This window comes from Stegodyphus dumicola, chromosome 12, assembly GCF_044657685.1.
Source record: "Stegodyphus dumicola isolate Sdum_Otavi_A_Nest chromosome 12, ASM4465768v1".
NCBI classification, from domain to species: Eukaryota; Metazoa; Arthropoda; class Arachnida; order Araneae; family Eresidae; genus Stegodyphus; species Stegodyphus dumicola.
In genome coordinates this window covers 74,914,965-74,939,498 of record NC_140779.1, presented here as the reverse complement: position 1 = coordinate 74,939,498, position 24,534 = coordinate 74,914,965, and the positions used below count along the sequence as shown (strand labels likewise).

The 24,534-nt window shown below is 35.6% G+C and overlaps 1 protein-coding gene across 7 annotated transcripts in view; it reads left to right on the top strand.

Annotated features, from left to right (window-relative positions):
* Msp300 (Muscle-specific protein 300 kDa) overlaps positions 1-24,534 on the top strand; it is a 513,656-nt gene that overhangs the window by 338,574 nt on the left and 150,548 nt on the right. For all 7 annotated transcript variants that reach the window (XM_085806588.1, XM_085806589.1, XM_085806592.1 and 4 more), the window contains 4 exons: positions 15,708-15,865; positions 16,247-16,421; positions 16,764-17,072; positions 18,416-18,742. In XM_085806588.1, coding sequence (XP_085662714.1) covers positions 15,708-15,865; positions 16,247-16,421; positions 16,764-17,072; positions 18,416-18,742 — 969 coding nt within the window. The remainder of the gene's footprint in view (positions 1-15,707; positions 15,866-16,246; positions 16,422-16,763; positions 17,073-18,415; positions 18,743-24,534) is intronic.

Below are 24,534 nucleotides of genomic sequence, written 5' to 3'. Positions count from 1 at the left end.
CATCTTTTTTAAAACTTATTCCTGATATCAGTAAAATATTTACATGTTTGCACATAATGCTCCGCAGTGCCCGCTTCTTTACAGATATCACAGAGGTCAGACTCTTGTAAACCTTTTAAAATAGAAAGGAAAACGGCCATGACCTGTAAAGGCCCGTCCACACCAGTACGCTCGCGACGTAGTTGACGCAACTTTTTTGACGCTGGCGCAAATTCGCGTGACGCAGAAGACGTAAAACTGAGTTCACTCCTGTTCAGCTTTTTTGCCAGCGACAAAGAATATGTATAGACTTTCATTGCCCGCGACGCGCGCATATAGCCAATAGTCGACCGAGTTCTTATCACGTGTCATAATCAGAAAACCTTCTTGCTTACCCGTTCCAATATGGCGTCAGAACGACACAGATATGAGTTTTTGCTTAGAATTATCATAACTGTATACAGCAATAAAATAATCAGCATTGTTCACGCCATCTTCAGATTTCTCAAACCGTATATATTGGTATAAATTTAAAATTCTCACTAAAGGGGAAAACTGCATATTTATAAAGCAATGATCTAACCAGTATATCCATATGCTTCACCTATTTATAACACCGTAAGTAATAGGAACCTAAATAAATTAGTTTCTACGAAATCAAAGTTTCTGCCTTACAAAATTCTCTTTAATTATTATAAATATTGGCTATATCATGTGTAATAAAAAGCTCTATAAATATCCCAATATTAAATACACCAAAAACTAACTTCAGTATAACAACTTCTAAAATAAAGCAGTTGACTGTGAAAGAGTCCCCTTATCCCTACTGTACTGTACCATCATCACAAGGCCCGTTGCTTAAAATGCTTCCTAAACCACCTAATGAAGGTTTGTGTTAAAGACGAAAATACCCTTGGTAAATACTCTTGCAGGGGATCACAGGGCTTCCCTTATAGAGTGCCCACGAAATTCAAAATTTGTGAAAAACCAAGTGAAGTTACGAGAAGCTCCATCAAAAAGTGACGAACGCTTTCCAGCTCTTCAGAGTGCCAAAACTGCAGAATCCACAGCCAAACCCCGGCAGCCAATCAGAAAACCAAGGACCAAGGAAGGGTTCTATTACGGGGCTCTTAGGCATGTAGCCTTTATCCCCGCATCGTCCAAGAATTATCTTATCGCCAAAAAGAGGGTTTCGGAAAGAGGTAAATTTAGTGCCAAAATGTTAATTTAAGAAAAAGAGTAACTGCCTTCCACAGTGAGAAAAGGTAAAAAAAACACTGAAGGACTTAATTTAGTAATTTGGTGTCGAATAAGGGCCATAATCAATTTGGAGGGGTTACATCATGAATTTTGAAAAGCATCAATGTTTCCTTGATCAATGGTCATGTGGTGTTAACAACACGAGAGCGGAAACACTCGCAAAAAACTTCATGTCACAAGTGCTTGGGGTCTGGGGGAGGGGAAAAGCGGGAACTCGTTAGTTTGAATTGAAGAGACACGGCCAGCAATGCCTCTGAGGAGAAACTTTTATAAATATAATAAGATTGCATTAGCTTTAAGTGTTATGATAACTAATGAAAAAGCATTAAATTCTCTTAAAGAGATTAAATTTAAATTAAGTAATCCTTGCACAAGAACTCTTTTAAGAAGGGAACAAAGATGTGCTTAGAGCCTGATAACAACCGCTTACGGTTGAAAGAAGCAAGATTGCCCAATTACGGGACAAAGAGAGAGTGACCCTGAGGGAAGCTGAAAGATCAGCGAATTCACTCAGGCGGGGCGGGGCAAGCGAACGAGTGTATTGGAACCTTCGAGGCACCTCGTCTCCATAGCAACGCCTCTTGGGAAAAGGAAGCGCATTATATGCGTTCTCCAAAATACCTCTGGGTCTCTTTTTTGACGATGCAATTCCCGGATGATAAACAGGGAGGCTGTGGAGTACGGGGTTTCCGATCGAAGGAATCTTTTGGAAAAAGTTAGCCGAAAGTCGCTGTATAAAGCGATTTATGGGGAGAATTTTGGCTGCATTATGAATGTTCTCGTTCGTAACAAGCCAAGGAGCTGTATAAATTTGCTGTAGCATAATGTTTTGAAAAATTTGGATATGTTTCCTGTTAGTAATTGCTGCTGCGCTCCATACCGGGCTAGCATATGTCAGAATTGGCCCTATCATTGATTTATAGAGCAAAATCCTGTTTTTCGTGGACAGGTCGATATTTCTTGCGAAAAAAGGCAGTAATTGGGTTTTGACAACCTTCGCATTGGAAATTGTTTTTTGAATGTGAGGTTGCCAAGTTAATTTTGAATCAAGTATCACTCCTAGATACTTATAGGTAGGAACCCAGGGAATTGGTTCTCCGAAGAACTGCAGTTTAGGTAAATTTGGGAAAGTACTTCGGATAAATAAAGTGGCAGCACATTTAGCGACATTGATTTAGATCTTCCACAGTCCGAGCCAGAGCTCTAGGCTTGAAAGCTAATTCTGCAGTGCAGAAATTACCGTGGAAGTGTTGGAATGTTGGTTCATGATGGTTGTGTCGTCTGCATATAAAGCTAGATCGACATTATGTGACTTAGGTATGTCATTTACGTAGATGTTGAACATTTAAGGTCCGAGCAAACTTCCTTGTGGGACCCCAGCACAGATCGGGCGGGCAGTTGAGTATTCATGGCAAACTCGCACCCGAAAGGATCTACCCGTCAGGTACGAGTTGATAGTTTTAATGAGTTGTGCCGAAAAACCAAGTCGCATGAACTTGTAAATAAGCCCGTCATGCCAAGTCCTGTCAAAGGCATTGGCAATGTCAAGATAGACAATTCCAGTTTTCTCTCGTTTACGAAAGCCCTCGTGAATGAATTCCACTACACGGAATAACTGGTGTACCGTGGAGTGTTCAGGCCGGAAGCCAAATTGTTCCGGGATTATTAAATTTGTATCACGGCAGAATTCATTCAGGCGTTTAAGTAAAACAAATTCATATATTTTTGAGAGAGTTGATAAGAGGCTAATAGGCCTGTAGTTGACGGGGAAATTTAAATTTTGACTCGGTTTTGCAATAGGAATGACTGCGGCAATTTTCCAACAGTCAGGGAAGTAACATCTTTTAAGCATAAGGTTAATCAAGACCGTAATCCATACAATATACATAATGGGGAAGTTTTTAATCATGCGGTTCGAAATTTGATCTATGCCAGGGGCCTTCTTCAGCCTCATTTTATCGATGAACTCCAGCACCTCAGTTGGATCAGTCGGCCTGAGATCAGGCGTGATGGGTTGTGCTAAGAAATGTTCAACACGTGAGTGTATGCGTCGGTGTGTAACTGGACGGTTACAGTAGGCGTCGTTATTTGGACTGAATTGTGTAGCAAGGCTGTCAGCAATAACTTCAGCCTTTTCAGAGTCTGTAAAAGCCATCTGGTTAGCATTGGCCGTTTCAAGGGGCGTAATGTGTTTATATTGTTTGCGTTGTCGGGCGGCAGCGCGCCAAACCGACCCGTCGTCAGTCGTTAGGGGCTCAATGTAGTGTTTCCACTCCGCTTGATTTTGCAAGCGGGTTTCAGACCTAATCTCGTTCTGCAGTCTGCGAAATTGAGCACGGATACTGGGATCACGAGTTCTCTGCCAAAGTTTTCCCAGGTAATTGCACCGCTTAATTTTGGATTTAGTATTCGGCGGGAGCCTAGCGCCCGAATGTGTGATAGGTTTCGAAGCCGCGGCTCCCACTTCTTTCAGTAAAGACTCCATGTTTTTGATACACCTGTCAAAGGCCGCATTGCTGGAAATTTTGACGGGGGGGGGTAACTGTACGTTCCAAAAGAAACCGAAAATCGTCCCAATTTGTTGAGACTTGCTCCTATAATTTTGAATATCTAGGGTAATCAAAACAGGATAGTGATCAGAATCTAACTCTTGAATTTTATGCCGAAAGTAAACATTATAAAAAGCAGCCAGATCAAGAGCTGCGCCGAACAGGGTAGTAAGTCGGGGCAGTAGGAGCTATGATCTGTACACGGGAGCTCTGAGCCAATGAATTTAGACTAATGCCAAACCTGTTCCTATTAGGACAGAACCAAGTGGTATGGCGTGAATTTAGATCACCAGCAATAATTAGGTGATTTGAGATTGTGAGAAGTTTATCAAAATCACTGACAACAAAAACATACCTCCCACGAGCGGCTACTTTTGGGGAAAGGTATGCCGAAACAATTGTAGAGGGGGGAGAATTTTGTATAAAAATTTTGATAATAGTCGCTTCCACATGTTCCAAATTTGGGGGGGGGTATCATGTGATGTTTAATCGAATGTTTCGCATAGATACAGGTGCCACCACTTGCATGTCTGCCATATGACACCCTGTCAGTCGAGTATATGTCATAGTTCCCAATTCTGGGAATTCGCCCTGGGATAAAATGGGTCTCTTGGACCAACAGTACATCAAGATCGTGCTCTGCAATGAAATCTCTCACTTCATGGATCTTATCATAGATACCATTTGCATTCCAAGGGCAAATGGAGAGTGAGCTTTTTGTGACAGGTCTTATATCATTTGGGAGTTCAATTTTAGATTGTAGATTGTAGGTTCGTAAATTGTAGGTTCTGCAAATATAACAGGAGACATAGGCCGAAAGTTTAGCCGAATCAGTCTGAAAGTTCAATATAACTATCATATATATATAGAATTCTCTCATTAAGGCGTCAGCCTGCCTAAGGTTTGGCCTAAGGCCTTTTTGAAAGCAAGAAGTAGAATATGCTTGTCTATCGCTGGGTCGCGGGAGATGTCAATCAAGCATTCTAGAGTGGAGGCGAAAATATCGTCCGAGTCGGCACTCTCTGCTGAAGGGACTGCTGGGGTTACAGCTTTAGTTTTCGCAGTAACTGGCAGTGTTGGGTGTCTGGAATCACATCCTGGCTCCTTAGTTGCATTCCCTATTGCCGCTGCATAACTCAGCGAGTTAACACCGCTGGGGCAAGCATGTGCGGGACGTCTTGGTGGTTCGGCGTTTACCGTAGTGGTTGTAGTGCCCTGAGATAAAGCTGCTGAGGCAGCGGCCCTATTTCTAGGCGTGGATTTGTTACCACTAGTCCGTCGAATGCCTGGGAAACAAGGATAAGATCTAAAATTGGCCGGTTGATCTCCTCCGCAGTTGCAGCAAGTAGCAGAAATATCCATGGGTCTGGTACATTCAGAAGCCGAGTGTGGCCCAGAGCATCTCACACAACGGATTTGTAAGGTGCAGACTTCCGAAGAGTTGAAGAAACCCTGACTAGAAGGTTGCTGCGGAGAGGGGGGTGCTCGCTTCACATGCTCGCTAGAAGAACTTGTTTCTCCTCTTTCTACCTCCTGGCTGCCAGGGGTGGTAGAAACGTGGGGGAGTACGCTGCTCTTTCTTCGAACCTGACAAAGACTCTTTGATAGCTTCATACTTGTTTTTTGTTAGGTTCATCTTTGACATTTTCTTGGTGACCATCGTAACCTCTGACCTTTCGGTCGAAATGTTGCTACTGCGCGCCATTTTGGCGGCCATATTAAATTTTGAAGCATTATCAGAATTATTTTCTTTGCTAATTTCGTTTAATATTACATTTTCACTAGCATTTGCACCTGATTTACTACTCTTATTGACTTTAACATTAGAATTCACATTAGACTCAATACATACAATTTCAACATCAAACTAATCACTTTCAGAATTTACGACGGGTTTACCTTGCTTACGAGAAGCGTGGGTAATGAAACCGCCCTCATGAATACTTTGCCCTTTAGGCTTACGTGCTAATTTGGGCTTGCTTTCGCTAATAGCTTTATTTAATTTCTCCTTACGGAGAGCTTTTTTCTCCTTTAGCTTCGTTAATTTTATCTAGCTTCTTCTGCTCGATCATTTTCATAAAGTCATCCCTGGTTGGGGAAAGGTGGAAAATTTGTACGTCGGCAAGTTGCTCGTATCCATTAGAGTCCAGCGGCGTTGAAGATCGCTTCATGAATCTCTTTTGCCGTTGGATTTCTTCATACTGCTGATTCAGCTCGTAGAAAGTCACAATCGGCTTTGTTTTATTATCCAAATGCTCAGGTGAACTCTCCGCACAAGTATCCACACTGTTCACATTCACATCACTCTCAATATTCGATGTATCCATGATATTATTCTCATTATTATCGCTAAAATCCCCAGAAATCGGCTGCGTTGGCGGGAGCGCGTCAGACGCACGTCCTACCTCCTCCGCGTTCATCCTCGGAATCCCCCAATCAGAAGAGAGAAAACGCATACTACTGAAAATAAATCATGGTCGCTTAACTAACTGGATCAACTAAAAACTGTATAATTGAATCATCCGAAAACACAAAATCAATTATGATAAAACTTGAAATTTGTTATGAAGGCCATTGATTATGTGAATGACGAATGAATTTAATTATGAATTTTAGTCATTTCAACAACTGCCATCACTAACAAAACGCAGTAAAAGCAGCCTTGACATCAATTATTTTAATGCCAGCGACATTAAACGCCAAAAATTGAAAATTAGGAATTGATATCATGATATTAAATAAAACACATCTGAAATCAGGTAACAAACTTCGTACTTACAGTTAGAGCTCTGCGAAATGATCGCAGGTTCAATAGGGAAGCGGAACTGCCATGCTTAAGAACTATCTGCGCTTAACCCCACACCACTTCAATGGAAACATCAGCTGGAGTGATACATAAACAGTTCTGAGACCCGTATATTTTTGTCTTGGCTTACAATACCCCTAGCAACGTTATTACATTCGTAGCGTATTCTTAATACGCTAATGAGAACTTTTTTCGGCGCTGATCGCAGTGGATCTTAACGCGAAAAGGCCCACCTGTAATTCACTCGGCACCAGTACCAGACATTCGAAAATTACGCTATAAATCATGACATTAATATTATTGGACCTAATAATCCAACTATGTACCACTGCGTAAGTACCGCAGAAGTACTGGACATTGTGATAACTAAAAAAATCAGATCAATCACTTGGAGGTCTTAAATGAACTGTCCTCAGACCGCCTGCCAGTAAAATTTTCATGTTATGCATTCGATCCATCAAAGAGTAAACCTCTAAACTGGAACTGACTGAGAAGCGTTCAGCCATAGCCTTGAAAACATTAATGCTATAACATTACACTTAATAACATTGCAAAAATAGAATCTGCAATTACTCATATAAATATTAAAGATCAAAGATGCGTGTTGTATAAAACTCAGAATTAACTACGACAACGTATTCTCCCACATACATATTGGATGCTATCAAAGAAAAAAGTAGAAGAGCTAAACGCTGGAAAAGAACAGACGACCCTAGACCAGAAAGAATTTATTCAATTCCAAATCCTAATAATATTTATTATATATTATTAGGATTTGGAATCTTCTAGCAGACTACAGATCATCCTAACGGAAAGAAACACTAGAAAACATGGAGACCAGAATCAACCAGACTATCTAACCAACCAAAATCCATCACTAGTTTAAGTTTGCTGCCTTCTGATTGGCTGCCGGGGTTTGCCTGTGTATTCTGCAGTTTTGGCACTCGAAAGGTGTGAAAAGAGCTCATCTCATTTTAGTGAAGCTTCATTTGAGGAGAGGTAGCATACTCTGAAGAAGATCTGGCTAACCTCATAACTAGTGAACTTGAAAGCACCTTCAACCCAATCGCAAGCTTTAAAACAGAGAATATAAAAAAAGAGATTTAAAATTTCCATTTAAACCTGTACCGAATAACCAGTTACGACTATATCTGGCTGACCTATCCAAATGAAATTAAGAGACATCATCAAAAAGGTGTAGCACAGGGTTGTGATCTCATTAGCAGTCATGCACTTACTGAACTTTCCTGGAAGTACTATATCATATTAATTACCAGCATCATTAATGCGTATAAGCGACTCCATTATTTCGCATCACAATGAAAACATGGCATTGCCATTACTTTTCTGAAGTCTGGAAAGAATCCTAAGAAACCTAGCTTTAAAGTATTCGAAAGAATCTCGCATACTCTAAAGGAAATTGGTGATTACAATTACACATGGGGGAAATCACGAAAACGTCCATGCAGCCAACCCATTCGCTGAGATTCGAACCCAGGCTCAGCGACTTTACCGCTCGGCCTCTCGTGGACTATTACATTTGGTATCGCGGTGCCCATTACGTGTGCTGCCAATGACATTGTCGCCTCCGTTTCTTGTGGTTTCGCCTTTCATCGCAACCGAATGGAACCAGGACCTTCAGCGACGAATTCAGATTCAATTTGGGCAGTGATGACAGCCCTGTTACGACTCAAGGCAGGGCTCTAAGGAGACATTTTTCAGCGGAACAGTGCTCTGCCATACACAGCAGGGATACGTAGGAATGCCTCCTCTGTATTAATTGGAACTGTCCAATTCCTGCTCAGTTGGAACTGTCTTCCCCTAGTCGGCTCAGGGAAACATTTTGTTTTCAAGTAGGTACCCGCGCTCTTGGCGCTACTCTGGAATAACTGATTGCCGATTTTCGATTGAATGATGCTTCGAACGTATGTAAAGTTCGTAAAATTAGTAGCAGATGATAAGCACAAATGTAGCAAGGATGGACATAACCATTCGGATAGTCCTTGGCGAAAAAATATTAGAGTCGGCAGAGACCAGTGTGCTACGGCTGTAGCCGATCGACGAATTCAGGCGGAGCAAATTGTGAGTAAGTTGAAAACGGTACAGTGCAAAGCGAAAGAAATGCCAGTGATTGCAGAAGAGTCTGAGAGACTATGTGTGACATACATACATAAATAAATCTATCTGACGACGTTATACAAAGCAATTAAAATATGGGAAAGTTACACATGAATGACAAATGAGGTGACATAAATATATACAAAGTGGACATAATAAAGTGGTAAGTACATGGATATAGGCACAAAGTATGGAATATGCATAATACTAATTGAGGCACATGAAATATTCATAGAGAAGAGATATACAAATTTTTATTTTATTTATTTATTTATTTATTTTTGATTTAAATCATGTTCACATGATGTTTAGATTGATTATAGGAGATGTTTGAGTACCGCAAGCGGTCTTTTTCTCTCCTAATCAGACAGTTCCAACTGGTGTCGTCTGTCCGTTATTTTGCACCACCTTCGGCCAAGCGGTAAAGTGGCTGAACGCTGGTAGCTCTACTTGGGTTTAATTTCCGGCGAGTGGGCTGGTTGAAAGCGCGTTATCTTGGTTTTTCCCATGTGCCACGTGAATACGAGCCAGTTCCCTTAAAAAGAAGTTTTCCACGAAGGCGTCACTTCGCTTAGAGGGATAACCCTCGTGTGCTTTGCCATAATCAAGTTAATCAAACGAAACTAAGTTCCCGAATAGATATAATGGTTAATGTTTCTGTTTCCGTATTGTTCGTTGAACTCAGGTTCAAATCCCGGAGAAGGCATGGATATTTATAAATGTATAGTCTTTGTGTAGCATAAGGATACTTAAAATACATGGCATGCGGAAAGTTCTCTCTTGGTAGGGAAAGAGGGGTTGAGGATTCTCGGACCCGTTCCCTTTATGATTTCTATCAAAGCTGGGATGAAGCTGAGTAAAGTCACTGACACATATATATGAAACTCAAGGCCTATGCCATTGGCAGGCATAATCTTGCGCTTCTTGCCGCAATAAAATTCGTGGACAAATCAAAGTATATGTTGTTTTAATCACATGCGTGTCAAGCATACACTTTTATTAAATCTTTCGCAATCACAAGGCATATTTTAAGTCTGCTGTTCATTTATTCTAGTTGTAAGGATTTGCATTTGAACTCTTATTTAATTCAAAATTAAATTTGGTATAGCTTTATCTTTGTTTTAAATTTTAATTTTTCTTTGATTCTTAATTCTTTCTTTTTGTTTTGCTTTCGTTTGTTTTACGTTTTTGCTTTATTCCTAGAAGTTAAATAGAATTAAGCTAAAGCTTAGTCTTTTAGTTGATAGTTTTTATGTTAATATTAACTTCTTTTATATGCGATTAGAAAGCCTAGCAACATTTTAGATCATTCGCGTTGACCGTAGAAAATGTGCGATAATTACGCAACCGTAGGTAGTTTCGTTGTTCCATTTTAGGCAATGGTGTCACTATTGCTACAAGAAATTGTTTTGCTAGCGAAAGTGAGAGGTTAAAGATCAAAATTCTTAACCGGAAAATCGTGATTTGGAATGCACTTATCGTTCCTTCAAGTAAATCTGCTTTCAGAGGCTATCTAAACCTACGCGTTGACAGATTCCGGATACCTCGTTAGTTACATTTGCAACTTTTGCGGATGGAATGAAAGTTAAAACATTTCTGATGCAGTTTAATTGCTTCCCGTAGAGTCTTTTTCGTATTTCTGCGATGTAGAATTTTAAGTTTTAATTCTAGTTATATTACTTTGCAATTTATGATAGTTCGCAATTTATTAAAATGAGTAAAACTTTATAATTTTTTTTACTTCCTTGTACGAAGTAAAAAGGAAGTATTGTAATCGCGAAAAGTTTCAGGCAGCATATTTCAACGAAAATATCCATTTTGACCGCTATCGAATGCAATTTAACGATGTTTTTGCGTGATATCTGTACGTAAGGACAGAATAAAATACTCTTTTCCTTCAAAAAAATTATAAAACTGCTTTAAAATTAATTCTGAAGAGAATTTTTCGTGGCGTCTGTACGAACGTACGTACGTACGTACATAACTCAAAAACGAGTAGCCTCAGAACGTTGAAATTTTGTATATAGGACTGCTATAACATGTAGATGTGCACCTCGTATTTTGGTTGCAATCGGCCGCACCAAACGTATATAAATATATTTATATATATATCCACTCTGTTACCCGGCTCAGTGATCTCAGTTTCTTTACTCTTATATGTTGGTAAATTGTACATTTTTTTCTTTAAAAATGATTGAATTATATTGTTTTTATCTTCCGGTTAAGGATTTTATGCCTTTAGTAAATCTATGTGCAATATTTTTAGAATTATCAGCAATTTTAAAGTTGTTTAATTGCCTCTAAGCCTGTTTTAATGGCGGCCATTGATGTTTACATTTGAAACAGGAGACTAGTGGATTTGTTGCCAATCTAGAGAAACTTAGCTTCGCAACAACAAAGATAACGCATTCATTTATTGTTGCCAATTAAATCATGCTTTATTCTTTCTGGAATTTTTTCGAGGAAATAAGCGTTTGAGATTTGCTTCGTAATTTTTAATACAGATATTTTGAGTTTTTATGTATTTTTGCCTTCTCGCGAAGTAAGAACTAAATTAATTAAATGAGAAATACTCAATCGTCTGTGAAAAATTGTTTCTATTTTGTTTTATTTGCTTAATTTCTTTTATACATAGTTCTAGATTTATTATAGTATTTGAATAGAACATGTGGCAACGATTAGATAATTCTTTAAATGATATACATTTTGTGCATTCTGAGTTATAATATGAATGAAATATAATACTGTTAAGTAAACCTAGCGCCAGAGTGTCGCTATGGTAAACAAAGTGAATTTTAAAGAATGCATTTATTCTATTGTGGTTTATGCGCTGTCGGCGAAGTAGGTTTAATTCAATCTAATAAGTTAAAATAAAATGCAAGAAAAAATTAATATAATTTAATATTCCGTACAAGGAAGTCATGTGGTGTACACATCAGATTTTTTACAAACATGTTTAAGTAAAATTATTTTCAGATAATGATCTTATTGTGTTATGCTTAAAAAATGTAATACGGTTTTTAAGATTTCATTATGCAAGTTTGCTTCAAAATATTCTGTCAGCTGTTACCTATTCCTTGTACCGACTCTCCAGCTTTTGAACGGTTAAGTCGCAGAACACTGGTAGTGTCTCTGCCAACGGGCGAAGTGCATGGGGATTTTCGTGGACTTTCCCATGGTTTATTAGATTACGGCAAAGCACTTGAGGGCTATCTGCCTTAAGGGAGGGATGCCTTCGTGGAGGACTTTTTAATGGAACTGGCTCGTATGCACGTTACACATGGGGAAAACCACGAAAACACCCATGCAGCCAGCCCGTTCGCGGGATTCGAACCTCGGAACGAACTACCAGTGTTCAGCGACGTTACCGCTCGGCCGCTGGTGGGCCGGACTTTCCCATGTGTAATGTAGGTATTAGCCAAGTTTTTCTTAGAAAGTCCTCTATGAAGGCATGCCTTCCCTTAGACAGATAGCTCTTGCGTGATTTACCATAACAGAGCAAATCAAACCATTCCCTCCACCAATGTAAATTTATTAGAAAGTAAGACTACAAAATTGTTTCTCTTTATTTAAGATATGAAACTGATTTCACTTCATGACATTATTTGATTGCTACAAGATTAAAACAGCTGAACAGTACTACCAAACGAGGTCTCTAGGCAGCATTATTTAAATTTTATTCAACGATTCGGCCAATAGTTTTTGTATCTTGTGGTAAAAAATACAGTGATGTACAATTCATGGTCGCGACTCTTTTCGGGGTCTTCGGCTTTAGTGTTTGCATTGCTTTTTAGTACATCGGTACGTAATATTTATAGCTACTTGAAATTTCTTATGCTTTAATTGTTAATTATCCCTTCCGCAAATACCCATATGGAGGACAACTTAAGAGGCACTGGCAAATATTTTATTGCACATTATGGGGAAAAAAGTGCTCTTCTGCCAACCCGTTTTATCACTCGGAACAAAACCTGGAGAAAAACCACTCGGGCAGTGGACTGGTAATTATTGAAGAATATCGTACGAAATTATTTACAATATTTTATTTAAATGCCAGAACCTCGTAACTTAATCGATTTTGATTTCCATCATACTGGTTAATTTTTTTCTTTTAGAAAAAAAAAATCTTTTTTTAAAATATTTTTCGGTCTTTTTTAAATAGTAAAGTGATTATTTTCATTTTTAACTTTCTCTTTTGAAACCCATTAAAGAAGGGATGTATATGTTGATGCAGGAACTAATAATTTTTCAATTTTCTTTTTATGTTATTAGTAGTGAGCGAGTAAAATTGCGACAATTTCATCTCAGATTTTATTTCTGGTCGAAATGAACTGTCTACTTTGAGGTTTACGTGGTTTCTTGACTCGCACTATCACGGTTCTTCCAGGGCTTAATTTCTAAAATTAGAAGTGCTGGAGCCCGATGGAAGATAGTCAGGAAAGAGGAACAAGAGTAAATAAATAAATAAAATGATTATTATAATCATTAATAATTTAAAAATTAAGTAGTTAATTATTATCAAATTTATAAATAACTAATTAATATTAACAATTAATATTTATGAATTATTATATACTCAATCAATTAATGATTGATCATTATTTATTTAAATAATTACAGTAATTAAATAATAAAAATGAATTAAATATAAAGAGTTAAATTAAAATTTAAGAAGCGATTTTTAATATAATTTTATTGCTGCTAAAAATAAAATTTTTGAGATCATACATTTAAATTGAAATTGTTGTTTCGTAATGTTGCTCCGGTACGCTCCGGCTAGAATTATGATTTATCCCACAAACTGAGAAGTCGCGGCACAAGTTAAGCTCTGGGTTCTTCATTTAATATTCTTGGCAATTCCTTCTTCTTAAAGTGCGGATGTTATTCAGTAAAATTCTTCCTACTGTCGTGTATCCAAGTGACTTTAATTACAGTTTTTGAGAGGTGTTTCACTTATAGATTCGTCAGCAAAAGTAGATTTATAGCACTGCGCAAGTCACGATCGCGTGGAGCTTTTCAGTGGGCTCCCAAATCATTGCTTAATTTTTTATGAATAGTAAGCATACTCAGCGTCTTAAGAAGAGGGGTACCAAAACACTTAGATAAGTTGGGCCTTCTGCTTAATAAATCTGACATTGAATGCGATGACTGGTGTCTGACCTATAAGGGGGGGGGGACGGAGGTATTCTACTGAAAAAGGAAAGCCGCTTTTCATAGTACGGTAGAGGCCCACCAGCGGCCGAGCGGTAAAGTCGCTGAACACTGGTAGTTCGGTCCGAGGTTCGAATCTCAGCGAATGGGCTGGCTGCATGGGCGTTTTCGTGGTTTTCCCCATGTGTAACGTGTATACGAGCCAGTTTCCCTTAGAAAGTCCTCCACGAAGGCATCCCTCCTCTTAGGCAGATAGCCCTAGTGTGCTTTGCCATAATTAAATACACCAAACACCATAGTACGGTAGAATCTCGCAAACTCGACTCCCGATATCTCGACAACATTTTACGAACTTTCTAGGTCAGACGGAGCGAATGTTACATACAGTACATATAATTATTATTTATGCGTATGTCTTTCCTGTCCCGTTCAAGGATTTGAGTCTTCTTTTTCCGTAAGTTTTGCCGTTTTCGCATTGTGCCATTAATTCTTGGAACTGCCTAACAAGTTGTAATAATTGGCAAGACAATTTGTTTCTTTCGAGGATACGAAGAAGTCATGTAGTGGCTGGCTCACATTCCTTTCTATGGCTGCGAAACTTTGGAAGAAATGAAAAAAATGAATACAGTTTTTAGATATACTTTCTAGTGTTAGTGGCCATTGCCTTTACTCTCGAAACTTACGCACCTAGTCACTAAATTTTTAATGTGTACAACTTCTTGATTTTCAGATGTTAGTCGTCAAAATGTCGCCTAAGACATATACAGAGGCCACTTTAACAAAGAAGCACCGCTAAATCAATACTGCTTTCACGATATTTTGTAATTTTACGAATTAAAAAATCAAGATTTAAGTGCATAAGTAAATAATCTCTACGGTGAAAACTGAAATATTTTAAATCATATTTGCTAGTCTCTTTGGCGTTACGAAAATTAAAGGCCCACAAACTGTTGACATCATTGAACTGGTAAAATCATTGAACACACAGTGTTCGATCCGGATTCAAATCCTTGCAAAGGATTGCAAAGAAATTTTCTTGGGTTTTCCCCATGTTTAACATGAATAATTTTCCTTAGAAAACCAAACCCACCAGCTACTGAGCGGCAGCCTGTCTCTAAACGCTGACAGTTCGGTCCGTAGTTCGAATCCCGGCAAACGGGCTGGACGTTTTCACAGTTTCCCCATGTGTAACGTGTACACGAGCCGATTTCTCTTAAAAAGTTCTTTACAAAGGCATCCCTTCCCTTAGGCATATAGCCCTCGAATGCTTTGCCATTACTACTAAATAAACCAAACCTTAGAAAATTCTTCACCAAGGCATCTTCTTTTAGACAGATACTTTCGAGTTCTTTACCATAATCTAATCAATTCGAATTTCATTGTTTAAAGCAGTCACCGCGTTTGATCGTCAACACAGGCAAATTTAATCGCTCAATCAGTGACATGCAAATTTTTTAAATATCACCGAAAGCGTATGCGTTGATCTCTTTTAATAAGAAAGGACTGGTATTACTTTAATTTCCCATATGTTATTCCACATTGATCTTCTGAATGTATGTCAGAATTTTCTCTGGCTGTAAATTAAAAGGTGAACAGTTTTCTCCAAACTGCAAAGTATTCGCAACCACATAAGTTTTTACATTAATTTGTACATGACCCCTGCGAATGAACTTCCGATTTCGGTTTTAGAGCTGACAGCATACTTTTTCCCTCCCAACTTACAGAACTGAACGCTTCTTTTTTAATCCGCGCATTTCCATTGGCGTGCTACTTTATAAAGCGCAATATGTACGTCATTCGACCTTCGCGATGTGAGTAACTTAATTGCATTTGTTTCATTTTAGCGCCTCTTGAGTGAAGTGAAACATCTAGGTGATTCTATTGGGAATCTGTCGTCTCTGTCATCTGGAGTTATTTCCTATTTAAATACTCTGCCGAATGGTTCGGACCCTGCACGACAGATCAGGGATCATCTGCAAAGTGTGCAAGAAAGATACCAGAGGTAATAATCTTAAGAAACACGTTAAGTAACATAATTATTTGCTCTGAAATTAAGTATTCAGTTCAAAATTGAAAAAGGTGCAAATAATAAAATTTAAATGTATTGTTTTAAAAAAAGTCTAAAAAGTATTTTTTTAGAAATAAGTTTATTAAGTGCCTTATTGCCTGTAAAAATGTTGAGAATGTTGTAAAATGTAGATAAGTCTCCTCAAGTAAAGAGGAAAATGCTAATGATATGTTAAAAATAACCATATTTCCTTTATGTTATTATTAAGCAACTTAAAGACTAATAAATATAGTATCTTTTTAAAATGCTTATTAGTTGAATGCCAAGTATATTTTCTTTAGTATGCATGATTATTAATTTTGCTATGATTTCAAGGCTTTTAGATCATGTAGAAAAGAAATTAAAATCAGTGCAGGAAGAAAAAGAGGTGATGAAGGAATTAGAGTCTGAAATTGTTGAGGTTAAGAAGAAAACCCTCAAAATAGAAGAAAAGATTAAAAGTCTTGATTGTTATGTAGATGATCTTGAGACAGTGGACAGAACAATGACAGTAAGTTTGATAGTTAATTTCGAACACGAATAAGGAGTTTTTTTTAATTTAAATAACTTCTCAGTAATTGATGTAAATCAAAACATGCAGTTTTTTAGCTTTTAATGATTTATTCCAGGAGAAAATATTATGAGTTCCTATTTATATTAAATATAATTTTCAAATTAAAAAAATATTTAACCATATTAATGGTGTATTAAAGTACGAAAAATGTATAATGTATGCTGTAAATCAGAAAAAAAGATTAATGGAATTATGGTTAAATGTATGAAAAAAATGGGATTTCAATTCACAAAATGTGGATATCTGCACTAATGATTGTAATATATTTTATCATTTCAGGAAGTACGAGAAGAAGTTACTACAGTCACTGAAACTGTGAAATCTGTAACAACTCGTACAAAAGATACTTTTTCGAAGAAGAAAACTAGTATTCCTGAGTCTGTAACCAAGGCATTATCTTCTCTAGAATTGTTATCAGAAGCAACATCTTCAGCATTAGAGAGCAAGGAACGGGATTATAAAAAAGCTCGTGCAATACGTTTAGAATATACAGAGGCATTGGATGCAGTTGTAGCATGGCTTCAAAAAGCCCAAGAACAGTTACAAGATAAATCTAATTTACCAGAAGCAGCACTGGAAGCTATCAATGTAAGATACCTATTTTTGATTTCTTCATTTCCTCATCTGTAATATCAATAATATAAACAAAATAAATGTAACTGCTTTGTAACTAAAACAGTTTAAGATAGAAAAACAATTTTCGTTAGAATATTAAGATTTTTATGATTTGTTATTTGAATATTTTTCATTTTTAATAATAATTTAAACTAGTTTTAAAATAATATTTTAATAATAATATAAAGTATTATATAGAAATAGAAATTCTATATAATACTTAGAAATAGAATATAAGAAATTCAAGGAACAATTTATTAAAAATGAGATTTGTTTATAAGAAAAATTGTATACAATTATTCTAATAAACTGTTTTTCTGTCTAATCATTTATGAAATATTTTGTTTTTAAATTTCTGACCTCCAACTGTTTTATTTGATTTCTGAGTATATCTGAATTGAAACTAACAAAAGTTCTGTAATTTTAATATGATTTTTTTTTTTAAATTTAAAACCGTAAATAAAAAAAAGAAAGGAGGTTAACTGTGTGTCTTACTGTTCTAAAATGTCTTCTTCATGTATTATTATGTAAAGTTTCTAACTTCATTTTGGAATAAATAAGTATGTGACAGAACCAATTCCTACCTTCCAAAGTATCTCACATATATTATAGAAGCAAGTTCTAAAGAAAATTCTAAAGTCAAATCTTATACTAGTCATGTATTTTCATCAGAAATCGGCATAATATTTTAATAATAATATAAAGTATTATATAGAAATAGAAATTCTATATAATACTTAGAAATAGAATATAAGAAATTCAAGGAACAATTTATTAAAAATGAGATTTGTTTATAAGAAAAATTGTATACAATTATTCTAATAAACTGTTTTTCTGTCTAATCATTTATGAAATATTTTGTTTTTAAATTTCTGACCTCCAACTGTTTTATTTGATTTCTGAGTATATCTGAATTGAAACTAACAAAAGTTCTGTAATTTTAATATGATTTTTTTTTTTAAATTTAAAACCGTAAATAAAAAAAAGAAAGGAGGTTAACTGTGTGTCTTACTGTTCTAAAATGTCTTCTTCATGTATTATTATGTAAAGTTTCTAACTTCATTTTGGAATAAATAAGTATGTGACAGAACCAATTCCTACCTTCCAAAGTATCTCACATATATTATAGAAGCAAGTTCTAAAGAAAATTCTAAAGTCAAATCTTATACTAGTCATGTATTTTCATCAGAAATCGGCATAATAAAAAAGGAATATCAAGGGCTATTGTTATATTTAAAAATTTTATCTTCTCCCACCTGATATTTATTACTTGCTTATCTTCGCAGGTATCTTACTCAGCTGTTTTTAACTTTTAGGTTTTGTTATCTGAAGTACCCGGTGTGAAAGCTAAACTAGAAACTGTACGTAGAAATGGCTTGCTTATTGCTGAAAGTACTACTAATGAAAGTGAAAAACAAGTGATTCAAGGTTCAATAAGATCTTTGGAAGATCAGATGAGTAAAGTAGAATCATGGCTGTATGAAAGGGAAGTTCAAGTTAAAGAAGCTGTAAATGCACTCCGTCAGTTTTTGGAGTCTCATGCCATTATTCAAGCATGGGTCCAAAAAGTTGATTCATATCTTTCCTCTGATTTTGAACTCGTATCTCTAGAAGAATCAAAGCAAAAGCTGTTTGAATTGCAGGTATGATAGAAATGCTTATTGTATTTTAGAGTTACTATGTAGCCTCATTTAACCAAATATATCCTCTTTCTGAGGCTTTATACTTTTTATTTAATACAGTTTTTTAAATAAGAACAAGTATTTTTATTTATCGCTGTTTTTGGGGAATAAAATTACAATATACAGTAGAAAGTCTGAAGTCCGGATATTCAACATCCGGAATCATCTGAAATCTGGACCTCTGGACTACAAGCAATTTTTTCTTGAAATGTATTTTACTTATGCATTTTACCAATGCACATTTGATATTTTGTCACTGTAAGTCCCAATTCTTAATTTTATTTCAGCACTAAATAAAATACCTCCATATTGAAGAAACAATCATTCATTAGCATAAATCTGTATATCAATAATTTGGCTGCATAGCTTCAATTTTGCTTAGCATACATCTCAAACCAAAGCATTCTACATTGAAAGAATGTTGATTTTATATCTACTGAATAATTAGTATCCCTGATGGCAATATAACAAATCATTATTTATTGTTTTTTTTTTTTTTTTTTTTTTTTTTTTTTGCTTTCATCACCACAAAACTATCAGGATATGGCAGAAATGACTCATGTAGGGAAGTGTAAAAATTTTTTTTTAAACTATTAGTAATTGTGTACCAAAGAGCATGGTAACTTTTTATTTTGACATTAGTTTTGATGATGATTACAGACTTCAGCTAACTGTGCTGCAAAGCACTGAATGTGTTGCTGAGGAGAAATTTAACAGAAATTTCTTTCTATATGCAAAAAATATATTTAGATTTTGTAAATGATACACATAGGTTAAACGACTATATTTAATGCTGTTTGAACTGAGAATAGCCGATTTGTTATTTAGATAAACATTGGACTGGTGTCAGAGCTGGTGAAGCTGCACTGGGTGGCAGAATTTAAGGAAAACGAAATTTTCAGAATTTAGAGATGTACCAAGCAACAAAATTAAGGGATGATGATTTCTTTAGAATTTAGGGAAGGTACTGTTACGCAAAATTTTTAGAGTTTAGGGTAGGGGCACTTAGTAGCAGAATTTAGGACTAGGAGAGACTATACCAGGTCACAAAATAGCTATTGCCGGCCTTGGATAAGATTTTATATATGTGGAAATTTATATGTTCAGAATTCATGTAAGTCTTAAGCATAACAGGGAAGAGTGAGAAACAGGCATAAGTATGGTAAAATAGCTAAAGTAATATAATTAGCCCAAAGGAGCAATTTGCCCAGAAGGGCTATTAATTTCATTTTGGCATTTTGCGTCGTCTTCTGTAAAATAGTGTTTCACTGTTCAAATTGTTGCCAACAAATATTAGAGCCCTGTATTATATTTAAAGAAATTAAATAATGAAGAATCTGCATGAATGTATGTTTCTAACATTGTGAAAAAATAGCGGTACCTAGGGACATCAAATTTTGAATAATGTAATCCTTCACTCAAATACGGGCATCTGGAAGCCCAAATTTTGAATTTGTAATTTGTTTTATTATCAATTTCATATTTTGTAAAACTTTTAACAAATTTTTGATTAAAAAACTGAATGTTTCAATGTGAGCAGATGCAATACTGTACGGAAAAAAAAAAAAAAGAAATTTTTTATCTTCAGTGCACAAGACTATGTATCGGAAATTCTAAAGTTCTGCTCTCATTAAATATTTTGTGCTATTGCTGTTGAATTGAATTTTATGTTTTAAGCATGAGGAACATGATATTTAATAAATAAAGGTAACACATGACACATTAAAAAAAGTCCCTTTGGATGTAATAAAAAATCTGAAAACTTTCTTTTTTTTTTTTTTTTTTTTTAATAAGACACACTTTTTTTCCTAAATTTGGTCTCAAAAAAAGTTACCTGCGTCTTATACGTGAAGGACACAGGTTAACTTTCAATACTGAATGCTATGTTTAGCCCGGATAAAGGTCTAGATACACATAACTTTTTCTACATCTACATGTGTGTGGCCTTCTAAATAAGGGTACGTCTTATACGCCAGTGCGTCTTATATGCCATCAAATACGGTATTTATTTTTATTTTATTTATTCAGGCTTAACAGCATCAGAGTGCAACAGAGGCAAGACAAAGTTTTCTATATTCACCAATCTTGTGATACATCGTCAACAGTGCATAGCAGACACTAGCTACGCATAGTGAGGATAGCCATGAATTTGAAAGTTTGCAAATATCGCTAATAAAAAATGAAATTTTCAAGTTAATAGAATTTTTTTAGAAGTGGTAATAAACAAATATTATGTAATGTTTCATTGTGATAACAATGCCTAATTATCAGTCATCTAACAGACGGTGAAATCTGTAGTAATGGTTCTAAAGCCAGAAAATATCTTTACTGATAGAGAGGTTGCTAAGATGGAAATCATTTTGATTGTCAATTTAGTAGGAATTCTGGACATGGCAATTACAGGATCTGAATGCTTATGTGTCTAGAATAAAAGAGAAAGTATTCATCCAGAATAATGAAATTTACTTTGAAAAAAATGTTTAATAAAGCAGACAAATAAATACCCCCCTTTTTTTGGAACATTTTTCTTCCCTTAAGGTCATAAATGCTTCATTATTTCATTTCTTAATTTTTGCATGGCATCGTACTAGATTTAAACTGAGAATCTAATATCTGAAAGAATCTCAAATCTGTTATCTCTGAAGTCCGGATCTGTTCATTTCTTGGACTTTGTACTTGTAAGTATAATTATCTTTCAGTAATAATTTTATATTATTTTATTCCAAATTATATGTAATTTAGAATAAAATAATATAAAATAACTACAAAAGTTTGTGGAGAAATTTAAAGGTTGCAGTGTACAGGAATAACATAAATTCATGAAGTGTTAGCATTTCTGTGGTTTGAGTTTTTTTGTGTTTGCAGGTTTTTTGCTCATTTTTAAAAGTGCTAATTGCATTGAATTTGCTTATTTATTTTTTTAAATTATAAATTGATTTTTACTGTACATTAGTAAAAAATCCGTGAATTCTAGACCAAAGAAATGAAAGCTTAAACAAGAATTAATGAAATCAGTGTATGATAAATTATAAATACATTTTCTTATGTTGCTACTGCATAAATTTTATGAAAATAATGGCAGGAATTTTTTAAGACCAAGTGTGGCAATTATTTAAGTGATGTGTGCCACATTTAGACTTTTACTGGTATTTCAATCTGTACATTATTAGATAAGTGAGAAAATAAACAGACTGGGGAAAAAAAATTGTGAAGCATCTTCTCTCCCAACTTCACAAAAAAATTCTTTTTTTCTAGTCACCATGATATGCTAACCATACTATACTTCATATAGTTTAAAAAAAAAAGTTGTAACTTATATATGATTCAAAATTATTTTATATAAGAATAAAAAAAAAATATTTACTAGTTTCAGTAAACTGAATAAATTACCATGATTCATTTTTTTTTTTTTTATTATATACTGATTTTGCTTAGTGTTAATGTATTCCCTACCAAATGGAAGTGAATACATCATGAATGGAAGTAAATGTTAATGTATTCACTTCCATTCGGTAGTGAATACATTAACACTAAGCAGTTAGGACATTACTAATTTTTCTTTATCTGTTTACTAATTTTATTTAATCTTATTTTGTATTTATTTACTTTTTTGTTTTCTATGTTATTACTATTTGCTAAGAGGTAAAGTAAAGCTTGGATGAAAAAAACGTTTCTATAAAATGATGCTGGAATTAAAGGGTAATTTTTAAAGGCCTTATTTTTTAGATGAAAACATGAAATATTTACAGAATCATCATTTTCATAGCTCATAAGATGCAAAAAATATTTTATATATTATTGAAATTAATGTAATTTTTTAACCAAAGGGGAAAAAAAAGCTGCGCAAAAAAGGTTAAATAAATGTCCATTCCCCTAAAAACATAAGTTAAAATATAATACAGAGTATGATTTGGCTTGATAAAATCTCAAAATGTGGTATGATTGTTTATGCTCTTACAATGAACTTTGAAAAGATTTTGCAGAAGCAAGACATAGTTATTAACTTTTAGGAGATTGGAAGTTTCAAATCTTTTGATGTAAAGTATCGCACACTTGTTCTGTATATTTAAATGCATGGTGAGATAGGCCAAACATTTTGTCCGGATAATGTCACTCTCCATATGCTTAAAGTTAAGTGTTGCCTAATGTTAGGGATTATTGTTCAATTCATCAACAGTAGCTTTTCATCTTGATATTATATCAGGAGACAAATCAGCTATGACTAAGAGATTCCTCATTAGTCTTTAAGTTTTGTTGTTTTTTACATCATTTCAAATTTAAACTCTTTGTAGAAGTTTCGATTATGCATATTTTGCAATGAAATAAATACTAACTGTGGGCATTCTTATTCAAAACCTTTTGTGCAGCCTATTATATGCAATGATGAGCAGAAGCAGGCAGAACATCAGAATTTCACCATTGGTCATACCTACCACACTAACCGTGCAGATCTGCCCCAATTTTGAAGGAAAACATTTGTGGGGGCAGTCCAATGGTCTCCCATCAACCTCTTGAAAAGATTCTTGGCTTACTGTGTATTTTGTATGTGCTCTTGCTGCGCAGACACTATATGCTTACAAATAGCCCTGCCTTTTCTAGGATTTAAACCTGGGTCCATTAGTATGGGAGTCAGTATAAATGATCACTCTACTGGGCAGAAGTCTATTATTGGGACCAAGTCTTGTTATATGCATCTATGGAGGGGATATTTTGAGACACATGAAATTTTTGGAATACCTCCAGCTGTATCTGTCTTTACCAGCCAGCTAGTATAGAGGACACTCTATACTGGCTGGGTAAATGTTTAGTTGATGTTCAAATATCAGAGAAAGCAGGGATGTTTATAAGCATATAGTGTTCATGTGGTAAAGGAACACTTAAAATATACAATAAATTCTCTTAAGAGATGGGTGGTAGGAGAAGGGAAATGGGTGACCTTATGGTACACCCCTGGGATATTCTCCCTCAAAGTTGGGCTGGAACCTTAACAGTTAGCTAGATTCAGCAATACCTCAATCACCTATGATACTACAGAGATGCTGGCCTAGATTCTACCTGTACCTGCATTTCTCTTGTAGCCAGGTAATATAATGATGCTGACTGTTGTTACAATGAGCTGGGGTTTGAATCCTGAAGAAGGCAGGCTTGTTTGTAAATATTGGCATCTGTGTGGCAAGGGAACACTCAAAATATACGAGGAGCCAAAAGTCCTGTCAAAGGCTTGGTGATAAGGAAAGAGGGGTCGCAGACCCTTGAACCATCCCTATGAGGTGTTCTCCCTCAAAATTAGGGTTGAACAGCATAGTTAGCGCACGAGAAATATATTTGTTTGACAAGTTGTGAAGTTCTGGTATCCCACACACTTCTACCTGTATTTGTAACTCTTCTGCTGCCCTGACTGATATAGAGATTAGTGGTGCTGGCTGCTGTATTGATGGGTCCAGGTTCAAATCCCAAAGAAGTGATAGATTTTGTTAGTGATACTGTCTGTACGGCATGGGGGCAGTTAAAGTGTTAGCGAGCTCGAAGTTCTCTCAGTAGCTTTGTTGGTAGTAGCAAAGGGGTGGGAGGCCCTCTTATTCCTCTGGGATACTGTCCATCAAAACTGGAAATGAGCAGGTATAGTTCCATTGAGTACAGGTATATGAATAAAAGTGATATATAGGTTGTACAGGTATAGTTCCATTGAGTACAATGGAACTATACCTGTACAACCAATAGCGAAATTCTGGTGTCCCATCAACTTGTGCATA